The following is a 19,826-nucleotide window of genomic DNA, read 5'->3' as shown; positions in this document are numbered from 1 at the left end:
TATATATATATATATATATATATATATATATATATCAGTTTTACACAGTTTGTTTTCTGGTTAATATATTAGCACACACCTGGGAGAAAAGAGCAGTCTGCAGCCTGTGATTTATTGGCAGTACCTGTCACTGGCAGAAATACATGTGTTATCTCACTGCCAATTACAATGTGACCTATCCCCTTTATCTCACATTCTGTCTTTGTTTGAGGATGAATGAAAATACAATTGTAAGCGCAGTGTAAAGTGAAGAATTGTAAAAATATATATTGAAGAGCAGAACAGCAGACCATAAACACTTGAAGCATCTGCAGTAATTTATATATGTATATATATATATATATATATATATATATATACAGTATATACAGACGTGCTCAAATTTGTTGGTACCCCTCCACAAAAAACGAAGAATGCACAATTTTCTCTGAAATAACTTGAAACTGACAAAAGTAATTGGCATCCACCATTGTTTATTCCATATTTAATAGAAATCAGACTTTGCTTTTGATTTTTTATTCAACATAATATTGTAAATAATAAAACAAATGAAAATGGCATGGACAAAAATGATGGGACCGCTAACCTAATATTTTGTTGCACAACCTTTAGAGGCAATCACTGCAATCAAACGTTTTCTGTAGCTCTCAATGAGACTTCTGCACCTGTTAACAGGTAGTTTGGCCCACTCTTCCTGAGCAAACTGCTCCAGCTGTCTCAGGTTTGATGGGTGCCTTCTACAGACTGCAAGTTCCAGCTCTTTCCATAGATGTTCGATAGGATTCAGATCAGGACTCATAGAAGGCCACTTCAGAATAGTCCAATGTTTTGTTCTTATCCATTCTTGGGTGCTTTTAGCTGTGTGTTTTAGGTCATTATCCTGTTGGAGGACCCATGACCTGCGACTGAGACAGAGCTTTCTGACACTGGGCAGTACGTTTCGCTCCAGAATGCCTTGATAGTCTTGAGATTTAATTGTGCCCTGCACAGATTCAAGGCACCCTGTGCCAGGCACAGCAAAGCAGCCCCAAAACATAACCGAGCCTCCTCCATGTTTCACTGTAGGTATGGTGTTCTTTTCTTTGAAAGCTTCATTTTTTCGTCTGTGAACATAGAGCTGATGTGACTTTCCAAAAAGCTCCAGTTTTGACTCATCTGTCCAAAGGACATTCTCCCAGAAGGATTGTGGCTTGTCAATATGCATTTTAGCAAATTCCAGTCTGGCATTTTTATGTTTTTCTTTCAAAAGTGGAGTCCTCCTGGGTCTTCTTCCATGGAGCCCACTTTCGCTCAAAAAGCGACGGATGGTGTGATCAGAAACTGACGTACCTTCACCTTGGAGTTCAGCTTGTATCTCTTTGGCAGTTATCCTTGGTTCTTTTTCTACCATTTGCACTATCCTTCTGTTCACTCTGGGGTCGATTTTCCTCTTGCGGCCGCGCCCACGGAGGTTGGCTACAGTTCCATGGACCTTAAACTTCTTAATAATATTTGCAACTGTTGTCACAGGAACATCAAGCTGCTTGGAGATGATCTTGTAGCCTTTACCTTTACCATGCTTGTCTATTATTTTCTTTCTGATCTCCTCAGACAACTCTCTCCTTTGCTTTCTCTGGTCCATGTTCAGTGTGGTGCACACAATGATACCAAACAGCACAGTGACTACTTTTCTCCATTTAAATAGGCTGAATGACTGATTACAAGATTGGAGACATGTGTGATACTAATTAAAGAAACTAATTAGTTTGAAATATCACTATAATCCAATTATTTATTATCTTTTCTAAGGGGTACCAACAAATGTGTCCAGGACATTTTAGAATATCTTTGTAGAATAAGCAATAATTCATCTATTTTCACAGCTTCTTTGCTTTATTCTATGACATACCAAAGGCATGCAAGTATACATGATAAAATAGCTTTTAATTTCATCACTTTTCAGGAGGAATGAAGCATTATTTCAATAAGCTGTAAGGGTACCAACAAATTTGAGCACGTCTGTATATATATATATATATATATATGAGAGAGCAGACTTACTCATTAGAAATTTCAAGTCTCAAACCAGCATAGCAGTTTTACTTTTGCCTATTCTACATAGTGCTTAATTTTCTGTCATTGGTAGTACCAGTTTTTCTTAATTAGGGTACTGTTCCTAACATGTGTGACAGGGTAGCGTCACAGCCCAGACTGTCACCAGCAGGAATTAGAGACTCAGAGTCAAGAAGCTGCAGTTTAGCACTGCTGCACAAATTTATTAACAAAACAAACACATGAGCAAAGAAAAAGGCACAAGGGCCAAAATAATAGGTTTAAAGAAAAACTGCTACCCACTACCCGCCACCCGCCACCCGCCACCCGTCACCCGTCACCCGTCACCAAGCAAATGCTTTCTCCTACCTTATATACATGTGGCCACTCCCCAATTAGCACCAATTTCCTAAGTGGGGAATGGCCACACAAGCTTACATCCCCCCACACACACACTATTTACAGCAGCAGGGCTTCTGTCCTTCCACAATGTGTAGTACTTTAATTAAAATGATCTTCAGATTTTGAACCTCATACTATCTTCCTTTAACCCTACATTAATGGAAATGCAGGTTCTTGTTGACATTGCATTACAATAGCTTTATCTGATTTGTAAGTAGCTGGTATTACATTTCACTATCTTGCTCTAAGATAAAGATACATCTTACCTTTAAAAAAAAAGTATTATTTTTTCTATCCTTGTGTTACTGTCAGTCAAGGGATAGTAATACAATAAACAATAAACAACTGAAAAACCAGTAATCAAAAGATTGTAGAGACACGCTTCATGAGGAGGAAAAGCATTAGTGTAAATATTATTCTTCATCATATTGCAGTGCTGTTTGAAAGACAATAAGCCTAGCTCCTTTATGTTGGTTGAACAATACGGTTATTTTTTTTTCTATCAGGCCAATTTACACATTGCTGGTCTTTTATTTACATTATTCAGATATCATTATTATTGCAGCGCCTGGGCTTTGGTCATGTCAGATTAATCTTTGTGTGTTGCTAGGTGACAGAAGCTTGTGGTGGCTTGTTGGTTCAGTTCGTTTAGAGCTGTTCTGTTTTCAGGCTTCTTTTGGTAATTGAATCACCAGCAAATGTCACCAGTATAGATGAAATACACCATGGTTTTTGCTGATTGTTCAGAATAAAAATGTTTTAAGGTGTGGTTTGTTAATGACTGTTTAAAAAAATGAATTTCCAACAACGCTGCGGTTGCATAGCAGTTTGAGACATTTTTGCGCCCACTTAGACACTTATTTAGGCACTGCACGGACCTTTTGTACAAAGAAAACCCAGAATGGCACAAACTGCTACACAGTGTGGATCGTTCCCTGACTTTTCTGTTGATGGTGTTGCTGTTAAGTGCCAGTTTTGTGGGTGTGTTCTCGTGTTTTCAATCCTTTATTTGTCTTCACAGTTTCATGGGGAGGCCCATTGGGCTGGTAATTGAACAGCCGTGCTTGTATCCAGATGTCGATCCAGTTGTAAGCATATTCTTAGCTCTTGGCTGAGCCTCACATACCTTCTATGAAACATGTAAAATAAATATCAAGGTCCAGGTACAATTGTGTAATGCAGACTCTATGTCAGATTGAGGATGCTGGGGGGGAGTGACTCAGAGGGCCAGCACTCTTTCATATCAGTGTGAATGAGAGGCTGTTCTATGGGTTTTTTTAAGCCAGTCATCGTGACTGCATTGAATGATGTTAGCAATCATTAACATTCCATGACAAGGTATCCCAAATCCAATGTGTGTTGGAAAAAGCCTGACACATTCTGGAGTCATTTACAGCAGTTCAGTCAGGAAACTCTTACGACAGCTTACTTAGTAAAGGAGATTAGACAATGCTGCTACAATATACATATTTGGCACTGCATTCGTTGGCCTATGGCCTCGCCTTTCAAGGTACCCCTGCCCATAAATTAGCTCGCAGATAAGTGGAGAGTCTGACCGTAGGGAAGCCATGGGCAGGGGGGCAGGATAGCTGCCCTCCCGTTAGACGAAGCCAAAAAATCAGGTGGAGGCAGGGGAGGAGGAGACGAACTCTGGCACACAGCAGGGATATAGTGGATCGAGGGACAAATAAGAAACTATCATTCGATTAACAATTTAGTCTGGTATTGGAAGAGCTTCAAATATGCTTGATATTTACATGATTTGATCTAAGGTTAAAGTGAGTTCCCTGCCAGATCCACCGCTTTGCTTAATTTTGCTAGTTATATAACATTCAGAGAGATAATAGGGGTAAGTCTTGCATTGGTTCAAACAAGAAGGTACAAATGCCCCTTTCACCAGTGTGACCAAGACAGAATACAACATGGAAACTAGTGATCTGTGCCACAGCACTGCTAATCCTCAATGCTGTTGGCAGGGTCAGTGTATATCAGCATCTAATGTAAAGAGCAGTGGAAAAAGGTCCTAAAACCAATAAGAAACTTGGCAATACGAAATAAAGGGACAGTTTACAATAAACACAATAAAACTGAAGGAGTGACTATGGAACACGTAATGCACTGCAAGATACATAGTATTGGGCTTTTTCACAGGAAGATGTAAAGTTCCAAAAGGAGGATATTGAGTTACAAATGTAGCGTTAACATATTTTCGTTCTTGTTGCAAATGCTAACTGAATCTAGTCCTACGTCTTTGAATACATTATTATTCTTGACCAGGAGAACAGGTACACATCTAATCTCCTAGGGGTCTTAGTAGTAGCAAGCAAACATACAGCAGAACAATGAAAGATATGGCAAAGAGTGATATAAAACTATACTAAAGATAATAGCATTATAATGTAGTTGGAAACCCTAGCAGATTCATTATCAGACCAATGCTTTACCAGCAATGGCAACATGAAGATTAGGAATACATATTTCACAATGGTCCTGACATGATAGCACACTATCTGGCACTGATAGTAATATCCAGAGGGTGGACGTTTTCTGTGTTTTGGGGGAGCGCCTTATCGTAACACTGTGTGCATGAAAACACATACAAATAGTATGTACAGTATGCTGCAATAACAACTGTGACTCAGTTTGAAAATTGGACTACTTCCTCAAAAAAATGTCTTTGCACTTCCTTGACAATAGAACCCTCTCTCTTTCACTGTTCACTATTTTTTTCTTCATAAAAGTATTAAGCTAAATATATACAGTAGTTAGTTTTATATGAATCATCAAGTATACAGTATGGGGCTTGTATACATGTAATAACAGAGGTAGTCATATATTATACTCTGCAAAAGACTGCTTCTCTGGACATTTAGATTAAAATAACATACCTATACATCTGATATCATGTTGTTATCAGCAACAAAAAAAAAGATGTAAATATTCAGCTGTTAAATATTAAAGTTATATTAAAGGTTATGATATGTTGAAAAGTTTTTAAAAATAAATATACATATGAAACTAGTTTATCTTAATTGTTTTAGACTATACTTTAGACACACAAAATACATTGTTGTAACAATAAACATTACCGTGTATATTATACTAAAATGTGTTTATAGTTGCAAAAAAAACAAAAAAACATGGTTTATAGTGTACTATATGCGACACAGAGCCCAACCTTAAACTCCATCTCTACAGATGTGTATGTGGACAACATTTTACAACCGTACCTCAAGCCTTAACAGTAAGTAGATATTAACTCTAAAAAGCGGTGAGGTTATTGTTTGGGCAAGGTTCCTCCAATCAAACGCTAAATCGTGTTTTTATTGTTCGGGTGCTACCGTCCTATGCCAACCCTTTTTGCACACTCCTTGTAGTGCGCTCCCTACCTCAATCTGAATGTAATTTGCATATTTATTGTCTGAAAAGACTCTCGCAGAGCCACACAGGTGCATTCAATTCAAACGCCCGCAGGCTACGCAAGCAAGCAGCAGACATCGGTTCTCTTTAAAACTTTTTACTTTTCATTAAAAAGAAAAAAAACCACTTAACAAGACAACGAGATTCCCCAAAATATCATAAAAGTTTATTTGGATTCACAAGCATTTGAAGTGATGCACGGAACGTGAGAGCACAGCTGAAGTGGAACTTAACGCTGTGAAGGGAAATTCGTGGCATTTCAACTATTTGAATAAGCACAGGTATGGATTGTATAATACTAAAACATTTCAGTTAGGAATGTCTGTCTGTACATTTTACCCAACTGAATACTGGAATAAATAAATAAATGTACCTGTTAACAAGTTCTCTGTTTTGCAACATAACCCCAATTACAGTAAACTGAATAAAATAAAGAAAACATTTAAAAGCAAAATAGTAATATTTTATTTAGATAAAGAATATAATGTAATTATGCGTGTGACTACATACATATACAGTTTGAGATACACTGTATGAAATGTATTTGAATCAATGAAATTAATTCTTACAGTAACACTTTTGAATGAGAGTATAGTACTGTGGCTTATTTAGTAGAGTAGTTTATATCTGGCTGTTATTTTTATATGTTGTTCAATATAATATTGAACCCCTGCAGTACGCAGGGTATGGTTTTCATATGTCAGGCATTGTGTATGACACTTGTATGCCATTTCCATATGGGATGATTATGCTTGAAAAATAATAACCATTCTATAAATCCATTTAAATAATTGCTCAGGGGGATAGGCATAAAACAATCAAGTTTGACATCCTTATTGTTGTATGCAGCTTGCTGAGCAAGTTTGGTTAATATTTTGGTTGTCTTGCCACACCCCTGATAAATGCCCTGGCTGCTGTCTTGCTAATAGTATTTTCATAGATGTAATTAAACTGAGACAGTTTTACTCTGAAGTATAATTTGTATACTGTATTCTTAATGGCGCCCCTGTCTATTCTCTGTGTTAAGATGTATATCTTGTTTCCCAGTCTCCAATGTGCTGCATGTTTGCATGACCTGATGATAGCTTCCCCATTCTCCTGCTACTACACAGCAGTAATCCTGTGCTCAAGCACTGGTGATAAAAAAGCCCTTTCATTTTTTTTGATAGTTTGAAATATGCAGACTCTTAGTTAATAAATGACCAGAAGGGGTTTACGCTGGCTGACCAGTAACGTTTAGTACTTTCGACAACCTTTTATACAGACAGAGCTTTTTATGTAGTTCATACAGTTCTGTAAATGTTCACCTAGCCACAGAAAAGCACAGTGCTTTTCAAACACAATGCTGCTCTGGTCCAGATGGAAGAACAGCCCCTATTGCTCTGTCTGGCAGATGGCTTTCACATATATCTGTACAGTACTTGAAACTCATTATCTGTGTAAATGCAATACACGTGCAGAGAAACTGCAATGACTTTATTGAGTTGCTAGTGGGGGTTTTATTGCACGCCCTTTCCAACGAGGGTGTTGACAGTATTGATTTCAATATCCTGTAATTGTTGTGTTCAGATTGCACTTGTTCAATAGGCTTGGTAGGTTCTGAGTTATCTAGCTGGAACTGGCTTGAACACACTGTCGTTCTGCTGTGTGCCATGTTGGCCTGCTTAGAGATTTCCTCATTGTAGTTCACATTACAGCTCGCCTGTTAAATTCTGTGAGCTCACCTTAACAAAGCAGACACTGTCTGCCTCCTCTTGTGCAAACTGTATTTGGGTGGCTCTCTTTGGTTAAAGTGGGGGAAACAAAAGTTATGTATCCATAGTCCAGTAATATAAGCATTGCTGTATATAAACAGCTCTTGTTCTTTCATAGGACAACCCTCAAGCAAGAAACTGGACTTCTAGTTTCACCTCTGAATTGATGACGGTGTTTCAAGTTTACGCCACAAGCTTGCGATCCCTCAAACACAAAATCTAGATTTAATAGCATCAGCATTCTAATTTCAGAGTATTGATGTGCTGCATCTTAGAATGAAAAACAATGTATGCTGTAATTAAGAATTCTAACTGTCTCTGCCTCACAAATAAGTTTGATCAGTTCCTAAGCTAGGTTTGAACAGGAGCTAAAATGTAAATATTTGTGTACGCAGGGATCAGGCAATGTTTAGAAAGCCGGCACTTGCAGTAAACATGCATCAACACTGGAAAAAGAGGTGCCCTGAAAGATATATGGTACATTGAGTTACCCTGAACCACAGCGAGAATTCAAAGTACAACACCAAACTGTTAATGCAGTACTGCAGTGTTATATAACGTAATATAACGCAATATATTTGGAGCAGTGCAAAATACTTTTTCTAAGGGCTTGTTACTTACCATTTTATTAAAGTAAAAACCGTGATACATCTTGGCCATAACTCTTATCTTAGGTCATATTTTCAAACATAATTTGAAAAAATGAACTTTAAACTTACAAATATTAGAAAAAATACAAGACTGGTATCTAAAGCACAGGTATTGAGTTGCAGATATCAGGTATCGGATGACGTTGCAGACAAACAATAAATCTGGTCTAAATTTACAAAAAAAAAAACAGGCACAGAAAGTTATAATAAGTGACCCGTGAAACTAAATATTGGCCTTTGTGGTTTATAATGATTCATTGTCAATACTTTGAAAGCCCTCTTGTGTTCCTCTCATAATCGCTTAATCATACTGAGTAAAGCAATGATAAGAAATGTGGTGAAACGGTGCTAATATTGCTTAAATCCACAATTTCTTTTCACTCACTGTACCTCAGAAACCTAAAAGCTGGTAGTGTAGCCAGCTGTCTCTAACAGTCTTTGAGCCTTTGGTGCGCCTGCTGAATGGTCATGTTGTGTCTATGATTCCAATAGGGGCGCCAATGCCTGCTCAAAGTTCAATTTTTACAGAATCGTTTTTTTTTCTTGTTTTTTTCAGGTGAAAGAAAATGTCCGCGCTGCCTCAGGTGGTGTGGCACACAGGTTCCTCTCTGGGTGAAGATGCTGAGAAGAATGCAGACCAACCAGAGTGCTCCATTTGCTTCAACTCCTACGACAACATCTTCAAGACCCCCAAAGTCTTGGAGTGTACCCACACCTTCTGCTTGGAGTGCCTCTCCAGGCTGCTGTCGGCCGTGTCTACTGAGCAGAGCACCGGACACATCCCCTGCCCTTTCTGTAGGCATCTCACCACCATGCCAGAGAAAGGGCCACCAGCGCTCACCACCAGCCAAGAAGTCCTCTGCAAGCTCCCAGCCCACCTTCAGCAGGAGGAGCCGGTCTGGATGGAAGGAGCCATGCTGTGCTACAAGAAGTCCCCTGACTCCAGCACCTCGGACTTCTGTATCTGCATAGACATCGGGATTACAAAGTCCGAGAACGCTGTGGAAGTGGCCCCGGCGCCCTCTCGCGGCCTCCTGTCACGCTGCGGTTTGCTAAATGACTGGAAGAGGTTGCTCCTCTTCATCATACTCATGGTCATGCTGGTGTGCATCATACTGTGGCCTCTGCAGTGTGTCTTTACTACGGGAAGCCTTAGATGCTTCAGCAAGTCAAACGCATCTATAAGTAGTGTGACAACTATTAGTACCACCAGGAACTAAAACCACTGTAGTGCTCAGCCAGTCAGACACTCGGCGCTTGCTTCAATGCAATGTACCACTTTTACTTTTGGGAGTGGTTAGAACGTTTGTCATGGAAGGTGTAGAAACCTGAAGCTGACCTGATGCATTACTTTATTGAATGGCAGGTCATATCCAGCACGCTGTTTTATGTGTGTTTGTGTGTGTGTGTCTAATATATATATATATATATATATATATAATATATATGGATTACTAGAAATCCACCCCAGAGTATTTGCAATTCAATACAACCTATGCAATGACATAAGTGTAGCTGTACTGTAAGTTAACTGTAACATTTTATCCTGGAAAGAAACAGAAAAAGTATTGCCTTGCTTGATAAATAATGAACAGTAACCTTTGCACCCTACAGCTATGGCCAAAGGTTTTGCATCACCTAGAATTGTAGGATTGAGACATAATTAAAAAAACAAAACAAACAAAAAAAACGGTATGAACATAATTTCATGTAATCAAAGAAACTACAAAGTTATAAATAAGTCTACCAGAAGCCATAATTGTAGTACAGTATTTCATATTAGATTTCGAAATGTATAAAGTATATGGGAAAACTACAAACCGGAATGTAATTCAATATGTTAACATAACATTTGTACTGCTAAAAGTTTACTTTGTTATTGAACAAAATGTTTGCTCTTTATTGTTGACTCCAGGTGATGGTGATTTCTGTGTTAACCAAATGTTTCTTGCACAGTGTAGTCACACAACACACTGTGTTTATGCAAGCCAAAGAACATGAATAATCTCTGCATCAAAATGAAGGGATTGTGATACGTACCATCTTTGTGATGAACTGTTACTTACATCCAGTAACAATAGTTCAGCCAAGAAACAACACTGCCTTATCATTGATGTGTTTTCAACGCAGGGATTAGAGGATGAAATCACTGTCTTGAAGTTAAATTGGAGCGTACAGTAGTGTAACTACCGGCTGGTTTCACAAATTTATCCACCTAAAATAAGAGTCTGTGGAACCAGCCACAGTGTATTGGGAAGGAATGTTAAATGGTGCATTTATTATGAGTGCAATAACACCAGGACAGGCTGTTAACTTCACTAATATTTTATTATAGGAAGATATTTGACCTTGAGTGGAGTCTGGAGCATTGCCTAGCCCTAATGCAGTTCTATATGTTCTTATACATTCCATCATTCCAATGTATTGCCAATTGTCATTCTGTACAATTTACTTTCTATTGCAGAAATCATAGCTACATATATACTGTATAAGTAAATCAAATGTAAAGAATATTGGGAAGTGATCATCATGATTTTAAAGACAGGTGAAATATTTTACCCATTTTGTTGAGGTAATCGAGAGAATAATCAAGCCCAAGTGCTGTTTCTTATTGTAAGGATCTGGTACTCCATGTAGTCCTGTTTTAAAAGAGCACTAACCAATGCTTTGAAATCCATTCGTACCCCTTTCTAGTGGTAGTACTGTCTGCATATTCCAAATTGAAATCTGAAATACCAGAAACAGGCAAATGATCTTCAATAGAAGAATAGGGACCTCTTAAAGTGTTAGTAAGAGGTGATTAGCATGTGTCAAATCATTTGATCACATTAGTAGCACTTTTAGGCAAGGAAATAGATTTTTGAAACCTTGGTTTTGGTCTTTTTTTAACCATCTCAAGTTTAACATGGGTCTTTCTCCTTTTTAGAGTTAAAAACTACAAACATAATGTGTGCACCAAGCAGAGCATAACAAAGATACAATAACAAACATTACGACACACAGTTTTAGTACTTGCATGTAGTAATACAAAACAGTGTTTTAACATGTTGCTGTAAATAGTGTCATGTTCCATAATGAAAAAAAATAATGCCATAAATGTATATTTTGTAGATTGTAAATGTCATTGTTATGGTACTGTATTTTTGCATTTTGCTGTGTATATATATTTTTTTTATATATAAAAGACTGCAATAAACATTTTATTAAAACACAGTTTTTTTTAGTTTATCATTGGCACTGCGAAAAGCATTTGCACAACATTAACAGGGGAATTCTGGAATGAAGATATTACAGTGTACTGCCCCAAGGCATTTTCCATTGCTGCAGTGTATTTGCTTTCTGCCTGAGCAGATAGTGTTGTGTTGTATTGTTATTGCAGCTTAGGGGTCATAAGGACATCCAGGTAACGACTCTCTCACTCACTCATGCTGGGGGAACATACCTGACTTCAACGTACGCAGTTTACAGTTTAGCGACTCGACACAAGTTCCCTTTTTAAGTCTGCATCTAATAAAACTCCTAACTTTGCTTTGTTTAAAAATCTCCATGGGGTATAATGTTATTTTTTAGGATTTGCTGGGAGCACCTGTCACCTTTGACCCCAGCCAATACACACTTCATGTATATTCATTTATTCACACTACCAACGTTATGCGCGATCAACACGTTTTGAAAAAGTGATTATGAATAAGGTGAATCACATGGTTTCAATGCATGTTGGCCATGCAGTATTTAGGAAGTGTGGATAAGGGATTAGAAGTATTTCACACTCATCTAGTACCCCAGTGTTAATAATATGTAATTATGTGTGCTTAGAGCAGCCATTGCTACATACTGTAGCCTAACTATGTTATTTGACAAATGATCATTTCAATCCGTTCTAGACATCCAGATTGCTCTCAACTGCACTGCCTTTCCTTGATTTAGACGATGTAACAATGCAGAGCTATTTAATTGCTAGTTCTATTAAGCACCTGTTAGGCAGGTAATTAAATTATGTGTTGGTTGCAGTTCAAGGTATTCCTCCCATTTTAAAGCAGATTTGTTTTTGATGTTTTCAGAGAGAAGTTTCAGCAGTATGTTTGGATTTACAGAAACCACACTGTGTAACTCAAGTTAAACTGGCTGAACAGGGATCTGATTACACTATGTAACACAATTTTTGTTCCTGGGTAGTAAGTGTTATTTCCTAATTGCTTATGCCTCAAAAGTACAGAAAATGGCTATTATTCCCCACAAACTTTGCTTTTGTGACCAGGAGTGATATTTTGAAATTTACCTATTTCCAATGAGAAAACGGGCAAATTTGTGTCTTTTCGTTCACATAAAGTCAGAAAAAAACAACATATGAATCCAAATTAACATGTATTTATACTAAAGTCCTTCATTGACAGCTCATCCAGGATCCTCAAAGCCGTGCTGCTCCATAATGGTAACAAGTACCCGTCTCTTCCCCTGGCTCACTCGGTGCATCTCAAAGAGGATTACAACAGCATCAAGTACTTGCTGGACGCCTTGAAGTATGATGAGTACCGCTGGGACCCCCGGAAGGTGCTGATGCCACCACTGCACATCAAATTGGGCCTTATGAAACAATTTGTCAGAGCTCTAGATAAGGAGTCGGCAGCCTTCAAGTACCTTCAAGACTTCTTTCCTAAGCTGTCTGAGGCAAAGGTCAAAGACGGTGTCTTCATCGGACCACAGATAAAGAGGATCCTGGAGTGCAATGAATTCCCCAAGAAGCTCACTAGTAAGGAGAAAGCGGCTTGGAACAGCTTTGTCGCAGTGGTTCGGGGCTTCCTGGGCAATCACAAGGCCGAAAACTATGTGGAGCTGGTTGAGACTCTGGTGAAGAACTACGGCACAATGGGCTGTAGGATGTCCCTCAAAGTCCATTTCCTTGATGCTCATCTTGATAAATTCAAGGAGAACATGGGAGCGTACTCGGAGGAGCAAGGCGAGCGCTTCCACCAGGATATACTGGACTTTGAACGCCGCTACCAAGGACAGTATAACGAGAACATGATGGGAGACTACATTTGGGGGCTGATTCGTGAAAGTGATTTACAGTATAATCGTAAATCTCGAAAAACTACTCACTTCTAAATCTTTTGTAGTCATTTTTGTATTACTTTAGTATAAGTACATGTTAATTTGGATTCATATGTTGTTTTTTTTCTGATTTTATGTGAACAAAAAGACACAAATTCGCCCGTTTTCTCATTGGAAATAGGTAAATTTCAAAATATCATTGTCCTGGTCACAAAAGCAAAGTTTGTGGGGAATAATAGCCATTTTCTATACTTTTGAGGCATAAGCAATTAGGAAATAACACTTACTACCCAGGAACCAAAAAAAAAAAAAAAAAAAAAAAATTGTTACACGGTGTTATTAGTGCTACCACAAGTGTATTTTGAAGACTAGCATGTTGTATCAAATTGATATGGATTGTAAATAACTTTTCTGAGGACTGCCAGTAAATGCACCGTGGGAATGAATTAGCTGTTTTCCTGGTTGCTGTGAAGAATCCACTTGGATGTGCATTTGCAAAATGAGGACTACCGTGTAACTTAGCATTCAGGTAAGTACGAGCTTATGCTTATCTAATCGTGTGGATTTTGTACAAATCACATTAGCCAGAACCTGCATAAAAATACAGTCGTAGGTAATTATGACGAGATTAAGTTACATCATGATTGCATGAGTGATTTTCAAGATGCATCAGATAATTAGTTTGTAATAATTAGAAATGACTTTCATTAAAAAAAAGCATTTGTTTCTTCAGGTTTGTTGAATTGTTTCAGGTATGTTCTTGCAGAAGAATTTTGCAAAGCCTGTAGTTATAACATACCAGTACTGAATATGGAGTTTGCTAACCGGTTCCACTGATCATATTTGTTAGTAAAATTCTCTGGTTAATGAAGGTGATAAGATAGAGAGCTCTTCAATGACTAACCACCACGGGATAAAACCATTACTTACAATGGGGAACTAGGACTTGGATTGACTGCTTGGAAAGGTCACTGTTGTTACAAAATAAGCCAGTGAAAGTTTAACACTATTATACAAACTCGCCTGTCAAGTGCCACTTATTTTAGGATGGGATTGCTAATTTAAATGTTATTCTGCTTTTCAGTTTCATACTGTGTGTTTAGAGCTGCCTCAATGCAGGGATGGAAATAAGACTCCCATTGCATGGCACGTTTTTTATCCATTCCTGGTTTTACAATGAGTTTAATAAGACTCACCTGAACTTGTTACCTGAACAATGTAGTTAATCAAGGTCGTAGTAAAACCTGGAACGGGTGCAACAGGAGTATTATTTGTACCTCTGTAATGGATATCAAAGAAAGTTATATTTAAGTATATTAAGGAAATACTAATTCCAGTGTACTTGAGGCACAGTACAACATAGGGTCCAAGTAGGTGATCTGTATTGCTATTGACATTCCAGTAGTAAGAAAATAGAAAACAGCCCTTAGGCATCCAGTAATACAGAGTTTAAAAGTGGGTTCTGCAGGATAACAGCCTCAAGCAAGTCTCAATACTGAAATATAAATGTTTTTTTATGTCCTTATGCAAGGCAATTGTTTTCCACTCTGTTACTAAGAATAACTGCTGAAGTTTAGTATTAACTGAAAAAGGATCTAAACCACGAACCAGTTTCCACCCACTGACTTTCTCCACTAAAGCCTTTACCCCAGATCATTGGACTGTCACTTAGTGAACATACTGCAGTGGCAGAACGTGGACTGGAGGGATTTTGAAGGAACGTGATCCAGCACTAGTATGGAGGACTGACTCAGAATGATACCCAAATACCTACAAATGTTTTTTACGTGCTGCCGCAGTGCTTTATAAAACTGGTTTCTGAATAGTAAATGATTACATAGTTAGTGCAGCGGGGAGACCCACAAGCTTGTAGGTTAAAGGCATGCCATGCAGGCAGACTCATTGTAAGCTGAAGGAGCCTGACAACAATGTAATGGAACATTAGATGGAGAGAATCTAGTTCTCACCTGCTTGTGGATGAATCACACAGGGCATGATGGGAAAACCTGACAGGGTGGAACAAGTAATGCCAAGAGGCTCACTTTTTGGTTTAAAGTGGTAATAATGCCCAAGTCCTTGCCTGACAGAGTTCCCCAATATATAAGCACACTGAACTGTACTTTAATAACATTTTCATTCCTGTTCGTAAGATACATTTTGGCTCATAATTACCTTTATCTTGAACCCTCATCCTGGAATTATTTGCCTGATAATAAGGAGGGTCCCGATTTCCTATACCCTGGTATAAAAATATTTTACATGGCTGTAATGTGACCACGTAACCTGCAGTGTTGTGTTGAATAAATGTCTGTATTCTGAAATAGGCAAAGAATCAAAATGAAATCAAAAGCAACAATAAGGTGACTGGTAATAATTTTGCTAGGGGTAATATCGTCGATGATCACTTCTTTAACTGCCAGCCCGAAATATACAGCATTCTTCTTATCGTTTTATTATTAGTTATTTATTTGGCATACACGTTTATCCAGGCAGCTGGCTACACGTTGTGTGTTGTTCTAGGTACAGGTCTGCGGTGAAAAATCTTCTTTGTTTGTGATGGAACATTTTTGGGTGTGGTGGGGAGGATTCAACTTTTAAAAAGGAAAAAAAAAACATAAGGAACTAAGTAAAGTAAACAAACCTTTTACCTAATACCGGCCTGCATCAGGGCTGTTTTTTTTTTTCAGTATCTCCCATAAAAGTGAATACTCTGTGCCTGACTGCTCTTTGTTACCTGATTAAGTGATTGATGTGGCACCAGGAACAAACCAGTCACAGAAAGCAGCTTTGTTTATCATACAGCCAGCTGGAGCATGAGAATGCCAGTCAGACGGCTGGTGCAATCCAGGGCAGTCCAATTACAATTAAAATGCTATTGTGTTCAATTACAGTCATCATTATGCTACAGTAATTATAATTACGGTAAAGTAACATAAACAACTAGACACATTAACATGTTTACTCTATTCTAAATAACCCAGCAATAATCACAGATACAAATACATTTGAGAATAATGATTGAATTACAAATGCGTAATTGAATTGCAATCAGTTACAGTTACAATTACGCAGATGTGCTAAGGTTCCCCTACAATTACATTGTAACTACAATGAATTACACAATTACAATTGTAATTTACCCCAGGTCTGATCCAGGGTGATTTCCCCAGTGCTGTAAAATGCTCTAAAATCCAGCTGTGGCTTACCAGATTGATTACATTTTGACTCCTGAATAACATGGCTTGTGCTGTAATTTTTATATCAATAAAAAAAATGACAGGCTCCTATCCAAGCTGGTACTATACAGTTGAATCCCAGTAATACTGATCTTTAGTTCAAAAACAACTTTGCTTTATAAATCTGTACAGTTAAAGACTGGGTGAATTTCAAACTGCATTGGCTGCTCAGAGATTATTCTTCTCTGATAGGTTTCCCCCGGGAGTCGAGGTGTGTTGTGTGTCCCTGCAGCAATGCTGCATTCCTTTTCGTTTCTGATGTTATCTTGACGATGAAATCCTTCTTCGAGACAAATGGTGCCAATGCTGAAGAGTAGGTAAGCTTCATATTACTTTTTTTTTTTTAACTGTCCCCTTGCATTATAATGTCCTGATTGTGTTTTTCTGCCTTCTGTTTTTACTATTAAGGTGTTAATTGCAATGACTATGTAGTTGTGATTGTAGTGGAAGCTTGGCACACCTGGTGGTACAATCCTCGAACCCTGACCCTCATTTGGTGCCTTACTATTTACCTATTGATCAAGTCGGTGAGAGATCTTCACCTTCATTTGCTGTTATTCAGGAAATTGTGTTCCTTACTTTATGATGCTGTGTAACCGGTAAGAGTTTTCTGCCATAAACCTTTAGATATGAAGGGTTCAGATGAAGCTTTTGACAGTCTGGTTCATTGAAAGCCTACAGATCACTTAGTTATCCTGGGAAATCAAAGCGCTTCTGTAACACCTGTAGCTGTGCAGTATAACCATTGGACTTGCTGGGAAAAAATGAAGCCTTCAGCAAATTGACATTTCCCAATAAATCTTTCAAACAGGCTTTCACTAAGTTGACACCCTGACAAACTACTATTCTGAGCTTTTGACAGGTCTATCCAATTGAACATTGGAGGGAATGCAACAGCTTTCAAATATGTTACTGTGTTTGTCTGTGTAATCTCAGATGTGTAATGTATTTGAAGTGCTACTTGTTGATAAATGGGGTTGGCGTTATGGAGATTTCCTTTCCTTAATATGACTCAATAGAACGGATGCATTAAACATACAACGGTGGATATATAATGATATTTCATAAAGGAAACCCCTTTGGAACCATTACCAGAGCCCAACATTACCATGGCAACACAAGGTTTCTTAAAGACGTTGTGGCAGGCTGATGGCACTGGTTTCTCGGAGTAGAGCGTGATTATGCTTTGCAGTAGAAAGATGATAGATGAGTGATTTGATACTTAGCTGTGTGACTGGTTCCCTCAGTTGCTCGGGTGTAGACCCAACTTAACAATGGGACTTTGCGGATTGACTCTGCAGCATTTCGGTTGTTGAGGGGCAAGAGGTGCTAGTCATGTCATTTTTTTTTTGCAAGCCAGTTCACTCGTGACTCTGATCATTTTGCTGCTGGATAGGAAAGTTAAATACAGCAAGGGAGGTTAATGATAATTCTTGCCTTTGTGGTTCAATAGCATTCACTTCTGGTAACTGTATACTGTAAACGCAATCTGTTCCTGGAGTGACTGAACAATGACTTTGCATTGTGTTTTGTAATTTTTTGCATCACAGCCATTGCTACGTTTTCTTGTGATCTTGTAGTTAATTATCTGAATTATATTTTTGCCATGTCACTCAAACCAAATTAGGCACCATCTCTCTCTCTCTCTCTCTCTCTCTCTCTCTCTCTCTCTCTCTCTCTCTCATTTATATATAAATATATCCTGTTTTTTGTGTCCCTTTTAGACTGGTTGCTACTGACAGACTTTATACATCTTCTTTATAGAAATGTTGTCTTAAGTATATCTCCCTGTATGCATGTCTGCAGAAAACAAAGCTGATATCACACATGCAGTCTTATTTGAACTGTCAGGAAAAATTAGATTAGCTGAAACTTAGCTTTTTTCAAACAAAACATTCTACAGTAAAAACAACTAAACATACTACAAAAGTATGGCAAGCCAAATTATCATTTAGAAATATCTCAAATTTCATTTTAAGATATCTTGAAATATTTAGAGATATCTGTAAAACATTTCCAGATATCTTAAATTGAATTCCAGATATCTTTAATTGCGCAGTTTTTAAGATATCTAAAATTAATTTAAAGATATCTAAAATTAATTTAAAGATATCTGTAAATCAATTTGAGATATCTAAAAATGAAATAAAGATATCTCAAATTGATTTACAGATATCTTTAAATACTATGGAAACCGTGTGGATTGTGCTAGCATGGCACGCCAAACTGTCATTTAGAGACATCTTAAAATGAGGGTTTTAAAGATATCTCTAAATAACTTCCTGTTCATTTAAAGACATCTGTAAATCATTTGAAGATATCTTAAAATAACGTCCTGTTCATTTAAAGATATCTGCAAATCATTTGAAGATATCTTTAAATAACTTCCTGTTTATTTAGAGATATCTGCAAATCATTTAGAGATATCTTCAAATAGCTTCCTGTTCATTCAGAGATATCTCTAAATCATCTAGAGAGATCTCTAAATAACTTCCTGTTCATTTGAAGATATCTTTAAATAGACAGGAAGTCCATTGAAAACATAGAGCATTTTCACAGGAAGTCATTTCCAGATATCTCGAAATAGCTTCCTGTTCATTTGAAGATATCTTCAAATGATTTAGAGATACCTCTAAATGAACAGGAAGTTATTTGAAGATATCTTCAAATGATTTAGAGATATCTTTAAATGATTTAGAGATATCTTTAAATGAACAGGACATTGTTTAGAGATATCTCTAAATGATTTAGAGATATCTGAAAAGTATTTCAAGATATCTCAAAAACATTTAGATATCTTAAAATGATTTAAAGATATCTAAAAATGCATTTTAGATATCTCATTTAAAACTCAATTTAAAGATATCTGTAAATCATTTTTAGATATCTCTAAATGTATTTTAGATATCTTAAAATAATTGAGATATCTTTAAATATTTGAAGATATCTTCAAATATTTAGAGATATCTTCAAATATTTAGAGATCTCTATAAATGAATTTGAGATATCTCTAAATGATAATTTGGCTTGCCATACAAAAGGAGCATTTCTTGCTTACTCACAGTGAGCTAGCGACTATGAATAAGGAAGTCAGGTTATTTGAACAATGAGCTTTCTCCAAGTTCCCGGTTTGAATTCCTTTGGGGATGATGAATCTCACTAATGCTATTTACACACTGCCATGTAGACACGTTGAATGCGTATCTGTTTACTTTCAGCCAGTAAGGGCTGGTTTACGTTGAGTCATCTTTAGACTTAAGGGTACTCACTTTGCAATATAG

The 19,826-nt window shown here is 37.4% G+C and overlaps 1 protein-coding gene across 1 annotated transcript; it reads left to right on the top strand.

Annotated features, from left to right (window-relative positions):
* Positions 1 to 5,879: 5,879 nt before the first annotated feature.
* Positions 5,880 to 11,468, top strand: LOC117425568 (RING finger protein 223-like). The gene is made up of 2 exons (XM_034042566.3): positions 5,880 to 6,134; positions 8,814 to 11,468. Exon 2 carries the CDS (start codon positions 8,824 to 8,826, stop codon positions 9,475 to 9,477), a length of 654 nt encoding a protein of 217 aa, XP_033898457.3. The 5' UTR covers positions 5,880 to 6,134; positions 8,814 to 8,823; the 3' UTR covers positions 9,478 to 11,468.
* The last annotated feature ends 8,358 nt before the right edge of the window (positions 11,469 to 19,826 follow it).

The sequence above is a fragment of the Acipenser ruthenus genome, chromosome 20 (genome assembly GCF_902713425.1).
Source record: "Acipenser ruthenus chromosome 20, fAciRut3.2 maternal haplotype, whole genome shotgun sequence".
Classification (NCBI taxonomy): domain Eukaryota; kingdom Metazoa; phylum Chordata; class Actinopteri; order Acipenseriformes; family Acipenseridae; genus Acipenser; species Acipenser ruthenus.
Note: the sequence above shows the minus strand (reverse complement) of the source record. Positions and strands in the feature narration are given on the sequence as shown.

Bases quoted from the DNA above. Each gene is read 5' to 3' on its own strand.
- LOC117425568 (XM_034042566.3), top strand. From the start codon at position 8,824: ATGTCCGCGCTGCCTCAGGTGGTGTGGCACACAGGTTCCTCTCTGGGT.